The sequence below is a fragment of the Euphorbia lathyris genome, chromosome 5, assembly GCF_963576675.1.
Source record: "Euphorbia lathyris chromosome 5, ddEupLath1.1, whole genome shotgun sequence".
Lineage (NCBI taxonomy): Eukaryota > Viridiplantae > Streptophyta > Magnoliopsida > Malpighiales > Euphorbiaceae > Euphorbia > Euphorbia lathyris.
Genome location: NC_088914.1, coordinates 7654128 through 7662707, shown reverse-complemented (window position 1 = coordinate 7662707; position 8580 = coordinate 7654128). Strand labels below are relative to the sequence as shown.

General features: G+C 36.5%; 1 protein-coding gene across 3 annotated transcripts; it reads left to right on the top strand.

The window, feature by feature from the left end:
* The first annotated feature begins 1818 nt into the window (after positions 1-1818).
* Positions 1819-8580, top strand: LOC136230393 (uric acid degradation bifunctional protein TTL). Of its 3 annotated transcripts, none has more exons than XM_066019458.1 (7): positions 1819-2078; positions 3951-4119; positions 4213-4304; positions 4506-4563; positions 4846-4947; positions 6640-6784; positions 7992-8580. In XM_066019458.1, the coding sequence occupies exons 2-7, from the start codon at positions 3979-3981 to the stop codon at positions 8447-8449; spliced, it is 996 nt and encodes a 331-aa protein (XP_065875530.1). In that variant the 5' UTR covers positions 1819-2078; positions 3951-3978; the 3' UTR covers positions 8450-8580. The 3 variants fall into 3 exon arrangements, with proteins under 3 accessions (XP_065875530.1, XP_065875531.1, XP_065875529.1); XM_066019459.1 differs by having other exon boundaries at positions 3931-4119; positions 7995-8580; XM_066019457.1 differs by having other exon boundaries at positions 3931-4119.

Here is an 8580-nt window from a genome sequence, read left to right as displayed (position 1 = left end):
ACAAAGTAGGGTTCAAGAAGAACGTGAGAGTGTACCTCAATAGCTTGGGGTGCAAGCTATTTATAGTCATGTAGTTGTAACCCTCGGTAACTAGAAAGTCTCCATTAATGCTCCATTAATGGCGGTTACTAATCTCATTCAAGAGTGACCGTTAGCTCATTAATGAGTTATTAGTTGCTTTTATCGGGAATCGGCGTAACCGCTCTACGGGCGGATCGAGGTGGGACGGCGAGTCTCCCGTAGGTTTGACTACAGATGGCGTATAGAGGAATCCATGTGATTCGCCATGGCTTTCCCGATCATCTGGGTACGCGATCGTTTTGGTTAATTTCCCTTTCAGTCCCGTAAATAATATCTGGGTGTTATCAGGAGTGAATGTGTCAATCTTGAGGGAAGTTCATCCCTATACAGGAAGGAAAATCATCTCCCATGCCGCCCAGTACGCTGCCTTCTAGAAAGGGATGTTACGTATTCAACCACCTTCAGAAAAAATTAATCGTGTTAGGCAGAAAAAAGACGATTTTGGCTTCGCGAAATGAAGATTAGCGAAGCATGCGAATATAAATGTGCAGGAAAAAAGGTGATTTTACTTCGCTAATCGATTTTTTCGCGAGGTATGCGAGGTCTGAAACGTGACGATCTACTTCGTGAATCGATGATTTCGCGAAGTCTGCGAGGTCTGAAACGTGAGGATCTATTCGCAGACTTCGCGAACTAATCGATTCGCGAGGTAGATCCACATCAGACTCTTTCTCTTCGCAGATCTTCACGAAATCATCGATTCACGAAGTAGATCGTCACTTTTTAGGCTATTTCTCTTCGCAAAGCTTTGCGAAACCATCGATTCACGAAGTGTATTCATGAAAAAACGCAGAAAAATACAACATATACTTACATTTTTCACCCCTTTCACCCCCAAAAGCGACAATAACAATATGATAACATGGGAAAAACGAAGGAAATAACGTAGAATAACCATTTCTAACATGGTAACAAGAAGAAAGAAACCAAGTAACAAACAGGAAGATGAAGAACCATGACTTCATTTTCTAGGGTTAGGAAGTTGCAGAATCAAGAGATGAAGAGAGGAAAAAGAGAAATTCATTGTGATTTGGTGAAATGGTGCAGATTTCGTGCAATTTAAAGGAAGAAAGGAAGATCAAAAGTCTTGAAATCATTAATGCAGGAGCCAACTTTTAGCGTAACCAAGGAGATAGGGAGCGGCCGTTCGCGAGTGGTGGGAAGTAGGAAGGTTAGGGGTATTATGGAAAAGTCACACAAAATCAGTCTAGATATGTAGTAGGTTGAGTAAATGGGTTAAATATGTAAATGAGCCTCGAATTTGACCTAGTTTTATAATTTTCCCTTATTAATATTACTTGTTGAAATAAAAGATTGACTTAATATACAAATAACCCCCTAAACTTGTTTAAATATTGAAACTGCCTCCCCGAACTTTCAATTGTAACAACTTATCCAATTGTAAAACATAACATCTCAAACTTGTCCAATTATAAAACATAACTCTAAATTACTGACATGGATTGCAATTGAAGAAACATATGAAATACAAAAGCTGCAACGCTCGTGGAGTGTGATAATCAGATTTTGACGTGATACGAATCAGGAAAAATGTTTTTACGGTTGCTTCAAATACGGGGTAAAAAAATTCCCAATTTGGGGTTATGTTTTATAATTAGATAAATTTAAGGGGTAAGGTGTTACAATTGAAAGTTGGAAGGGACAGTTACAATATTTGGACAAGTTCAGGGGTTATTTATGTATTAGGCCTAAAAAAATTATGTTACCAATTAGAATTTCAAGAAATTGCAAGTAGAGCTTTCGGAGCATATTGGGCAAATCTAATCTAATGCAGAACTTCTGATACTCACTGTACTCAAAATTTAGCAGAAGGAGAAAAACAAATTGAATATTGAAAGCCTTCCACCTCCACCGATTGACTACTGCACCGAATTGTACTATTTCTGGATCGGCGCCGTTTGAAGGAGCTCCTCCGGTCAACGTTGGGTGGACGTTCTTGGGAGGCAGAAACTCGTACCGAGCAGATTCCGGCAGAGGTATTTTTGAATGTTTTTGAAATTCATATATGAGTATTGTTTAATTTGGATGAAAGTAAATTTCTCTTGAGTTAATTTGATTCAATTTAGGATTTTGACTACTAATTTAATCGTGTTTGAGTTTTTCCCCCCTGAATTTTGGTGATTGATTTATAAGTGCTTTTAATTGCCTATTTAGTGCAGAATTTGTATGCTAATTGGTTTGAAACTTGAAACTTAAAGAGAAGAAATGAGAAAAGAATAGAGAACGGTTAATTACACCAATGGTCCTCTAACTATCGGAAATGGAACAAAATTGCCTTTAACACTTCATCATCGTTTAACTTTTGTTTTTTTATTGTCCTTTTCACCTGAATTCAATAATGCTTTTGGCCGGAGATCACAGTTAGGTGTGGGTGATGGATAAGGAGAAATTCTACTATGTGCCGGTCCAATTCCAATGGACCTTACTAATGTAAAGATGACAATTGTACAGTTTTATTCTTCACACCAGTCATTTCCCAATGAGGTGGTATGCATCTCATTTTTCATTGATAGGGTCCATTGCACCCCGTTCTCCGTAGAAGTTCTCGATGAGTAGACATTTTTGTCTAACAGAACAATAAAAATTGGCTAATTTTCATACTCCGTAAACTTCATGTGTACACGTGCTAGAAAAGTGTCTACTTGTCAACCACATGGCATTTCTAGCCAAATGGTTTGTTGAGTTCAGGTTAAAAGAATAATAGAAGAAACAAAATTTAAACGGTGATGAGTTTCTTGTTAACCTTAGAAAGCTGCTTTCAAAGTCTAGAGTTAGTTTCTTTTTAATAATAGCAGTATTGTGAATTAGACGAATGCATAATGTGGTTTTATACTTCCAGATTACATGGTTAATGGACAGGAATATAAGGTTGACTTGAAACAAGAAGACATGGTTTCATATGGGCTGGCCTTGTATCAGGCTAGAAATTCTTAAATTTCTTTTCATAGAAGTTTAAGAAATTGCTGAAACCTAAAATCTTTACTTTTCATCCTCATTTTCGTTTCATTAACAATTTTAAGTGCGTAGTGATCAACGCTTATGAGCAAAAGATGTCTCTGATTATGGGATTTCTGATTTCGCTTGTCTGGCAAGCCTCTTCTTTGTATAGTTAGAGATAATAATAGTGAAAACCATTGTTGGGCCTTACCTATGAGTTTAAGCTTTTGAGTCAAATGGTTCATTGACGTGGTTTTAGAACAAGTGGTCGAGGGTTCAATTCATGACAACTCTATTTGTTAATAAAATTTGAACATATGGTAAGAGAGGCTTGTCTTGTACACCTTTAAAGCCAAGGGGCATTTGCGTGCAGGTGTGTGTCAGAGATAATAATAATAATAAAGCTTTTGGGTCAAATGGTTCCTCGACAGATTTCAATTCATTTGAGCGGAACAACTTGATTTTGTTCCTTACTTTTTATTTCAAGCTTACTTTAAATGCGTTGAAATCTAGGAATGGGGATACAACTTTTCTTAATTTACGGTTTTAAGAAGAAGATCAACGTGATTATAATACAATACATGTTAGGGATTTCAGGATTATTAATAAAAAGTAGACAGGGACGAACTGAAGAAGTAAAGATGGATGTACAATGAGAGCTTGGTCATGTTATTTTGAATCTGATATAAGAGCCAAAAACATATTGAAGATTGCTATTTTGCCAAAAACCAAATCAAAGAAATATATTAACAGTATCCACTATATATCAAACAATCCATCTCGAATCCATATCCTTGAGCTTTTGCATTACTTGAAAATGCTTCTTAGCTAGTTAAGGGCTGATATAAAGTTTATAATTGTAAATGATTTTTAATTCTATGATGCTGATAGAGACAAGAAAACAAATACAGAGAAATAAATTGAAACTACCAAACAAATATGGAATCAGTGAGGTTTGAGGAGAAGGACTTTTTTGCATGCTGTGGTAGCACCAAATTCGCTGAAGATATGGCACAAAACTGCCCTTTTATCTCCATTGAAGAAGCCATCACTGTGGCCAAGAGCATCTGGTTCAACGAGGTGGAGTCCCCTTCCTCTGATATGCACGAGAGTGCACACTCGTTTGTTTTTACTAATACTTGTCTTATTTGATATACTAATACTATGCAAAAGGTTAATGTGCACGGTTGGCTGGAAGCATTCTCGTCTCATCCTCAGATTGGACAATCCCCTTCTCCTGCCCAAACCTCCGACACTGCTTCTCAGTTGAGTCTCACTCAGCTTGCATATTTAAATTTTTTGTCTCTGTATATCCATACTATGTTTTACTTGCCGCAGTAGCTGATGGTCTACCATATTTCCCGACTTTTTTTATTTATTTACCTGTCTTCTACATTTTTCCCTGTTTTATAAGCTCTTTTATACTTTTCTGACATGCGCTCTTTTTTTTGTTTTGTTTTTTTTAGGTGGAGCAAAGGGGAGCAATCAACTGCTTTAGCAACTGCTACCATTTCAAGCTCACAGGTTTGCTTGCTGCTTCAAATAACATTCTATTTCATTCGGGTGTTCGGTATCATTTTTTAATATCTGTTTGCCAATATCAATGCAGCAAGGTTTAACTTGACAGTCAATTTTTTTAAATCTAAATTTTCCTTGTGACATACTTATTTATCCAATTTATCTGGTGCTTATGATGTTGTTATCCTCACCCATTTTGTTCCTTAAGAGAGAAGATACTTTTACGCCGTGTCTTAAAGATACTGACTAGCACTTCTCAATAAATCTGATTCAAGTTGCCCTTTGTAGGAGCTCTCCGAATGGAATACCCGGTATAAACAGAAGTTTGGCTTTGTATTTCTTATATGTGCATCTGGAAGGAGCACTGCTGAAATACTTGCTGAATTGAAGGTAAAATGAGTATCTGTCTTGCCTTTTTTGTCCTTTTATCTGAAATTTGAGCTTCTTGTTTTCTATTCTTGACATAGAAGTAGAGCTGCCAATTTCTGACACTATAGCACGATTTACATAGATAACTTGCTTGACTAGACCCGTTTGACACGATTTACAAAGATAACCTGCTTGACTAGACCCGTTTGACTTAGTATGTTGATCATTCATATTCTTTCCCATATCTATCATTTGATGATGTTTATAAGGGACAAGTCAGGTTTGACGTCCATGCCAAAAACAGGGATCTACTTTGTCAGGATGCTGAGGTTTTTGGATGAAACAATTGGGATTGTTTGAGCTACTCTGACTCCATAGTGAAAAATTTGTTAAAAAATATTGTAACTTATTTTAGGTAATGACATGAAAATTTGTGATTTTCTTTTCTGCCAATAAAATCATTGAAATTCTCATTTAAGATGAAATAGGTCTAAAATGACCGGGTTAGGAATAAAAAAAGCAACACGTTCTAGTTGTCATAGCAGCCTTAGGCATGCTTACATTTATTACATTGATTTATTTTGTAACACTGAAGTTGGATACTGACATTTGAGTTGGAGGCCTCTCTAGCTACAGTGCTTTTAGTTAGTTTATACTTGTGTCACAAAGCTTACAGGGTACTTTTCCCATAATTATCAAATTTGATCTCATTCTGCATTTTGCTTTTTTTTTTTTCTTTTTTTTAATCCTGCTGTTCATATATATATTTTTCTTCATAACAGAGCCTTCATGAGATCTTCTTCAATTTATTATTTATAATTAGGATAAGTTACAAATTTAGCTCTATGATTATTAGGGTAGAGCGGATTTAGTCTCTACATATAAAAAATTGTAGCCATAAGTCTAAACAGTTTACTGGACGGTGTAATTTCAAGCATCATTAACGGAAATCATCAATTGCTTGTGAGATTGATCAAGAGTAAGAGCTCTTTCTTCGATCCATGGGTAACAAAACTTGCTCTAGCCACAGCTTTGGCTTTCAATATTGATCTAACTCACCATTTACGGAAGATGAGTTACCTCTGGCCTTGGAGGGACTCCATCTTGTGTTCCCCATGGACATTCGTAGTGGGGCATCCTTTTCTTTCATTCCTCCTTAGCCGGAGGGTGCTCCAACTTCAAAAGACATGTAAGGGGTAAGGGCACTTTGCTTAAATGCGTGAATCTTAATAATATTCAACTCCAATGGAAAGAGAAAGAATAGGTTATACAAGGGCAATAACATAGCCTCTACAAAGGAGGAACTCCAATGCTACCCTCTTCTCTTTGAAAAGCAACAAAGCTCTGGGCCCGGATGGATTTAATGCTGGCTTCTTCAAGATAACTTCGCATATTTTGGGGCAAAATGTTTTGAAAGCCATTAACAGAAGATGTGCAATTTCAAGCCTTATTTGGTGGCCAGATTGCTGAAGGGTGACCAAAAGCATGAAATTATGCATGAAAAAAACTCATCTTTTGTTAAGGAGGCTTGAAATTACATTGTTTGATAAACGTTAGGCTTAAGATTGTATTGTTTTGTGTGTGAAGGCTAAATCTGCTCTCCCCCAATAAGGAAAGGGCCAAATTTGTATCTTATCCCTTCATAATTTGAGAAGATATTTTGAGTGTGAGATTTTCATTTCAACAGTTGATTTCTAACTTTGTTCTCTGCAGAAGCGGTACCAAAACAGACCAATAATTGAGTTAGAGAATGCAGCTCAGGAACAGATGAAAATAACAGAACTACGTCTGGCAAAGCTTTTCGCAACTAAAAGAAAAGCTGCTTCCATTGACACAGTTTCTGCAACAAAAGTAGAAGGTATTTTCTTTTGTTTTATTTTTTCCAAAATCTTTTGTTAGGTGGTGTGGGATTTTCAATTTTCTGGACAATCATAATCATACTGGGAATAGTTTGCTTGTATACCTCTTGCTAAGGAGTCCTAGACTGTATATTTCACTTCTTTATCTCCTCGGAAATGTTTTTTATCTTGCATCATGTTGATTAGTGCTTTCTTAATTTTAGTAATCCAATCCAAAAATTTGATTATTGCTTTCTAAACTGAAATTAATTAAAATAGTGATTGATAACCTCCTTTGGGTCAACCCCGGAATATTCTGAGATTTATACCGTGATTGACTATGTGCACTTGCGTAAATTAGCCTATCAGTTACCTTTTTGATCAATTCCTTCAACATTTGCTCATTACTTTAGTTAATGGTATACTTCTAGAAAGTGTTAATTGGCGCTCCACCATAATTGGGAAATGTTGAGTTCCTCAGGACAGATGTATAGTGATAATTTGTTCTTGAGTCATTTTAATTTAGGTAAGGTTCTTCCTTCCTGGGTTAACATAAGCTGTTTCAAAACTAATGCAGAATTTGATGACCATATGCATAATTTACCTGTATACGTTTAGTTGTCGGGTATATCATTTGTATGGCCCCTGAACTATAGCACTATTAACATTATGGTCTCCTAAACTCTTCATTTCTTAACATAAAAGTTCTTGAACCTTCTTGAACTTTCTTATTAATGTAACATTAAAGTCCAAATCGATGAAATTCCACTAAATATTTAATGAAACAATGACCTTGACAAGTTTGACTACATTTATCGATTTTTTTTAATCTGTGACATCATAAATTATAGTCAAATACATATTTTTCCTTTATATATAAAGACAGTGAAAAAAAAAATGAAGTGTAAAGAAAGAATTATATAAGGTTAAAATAGGTATTCGACCATAAATTATGTTGACATTGGATAAAAAAGAGAGTCAAGATTTAGTCAAACTTGTCAAGTTCATCATTTCATTAATTTTTAACGGATTTTTGTTGATTTTGACTTAAATGTAATAGTAATATGAAGTTTAAGGATTTTTATGTTAAGAAATAAAGTTTAGGGAGCTGTAATGTAGATAGCCCTGTAATTCAGGGGGCATAGATGTATTTTTTATCCTTTAGTTGCCTACGTCTGCAAGTATTGCTTTTGTTTCAATTACTGATCATACTTACCTAAGCTTCAGAAGATCGTCTGGGCATTCTTGGAGGGCATTTAACTGCCAATCCCAATTCTCCATCGGGGAAGTCATCTCAAATCATGTCTCGAACCCGCCCGCCCATCACGACTCATGTCTTGGATGTTTCATTGGGCTGTCCAGCTGCTGGCGTCGAGGTGAGATTGGATGTGTGGAAGGGCGCTCGGCCGCGCCCCTTGTTTGGCGAGACAGATATAGGCGGCTGGTCATTTCTGGGCTCTTCGGCTACTAATACGGATGGACGAAGTGGTCAGTTGATGAACATCGTCGACGCGGTCGACCCGGGAATATACAGAATAAGTTTCAACACAGGTAAGTACTGTCCATCTGGGTTTTTCCCCTATGTTTCTATTGTGTTTGACATCAAAGAATCACAGAGGATGGAACATTTTCATGTTCCTCTGCTGCTTTCTCCATTCTCGTTCAGTACGTATCGTGGCAGTTAAGAGATCGGTAAGTTAGTTAGTAGGCAGAGAGAACATTTGCAATTTCTCTAGTGTTGAATGTAACTTGGAATGCTGGGTGTTTAAGCATAAGATTGAAGTAACCATCATAGCGTTGATGGTTGTTGCTTGTA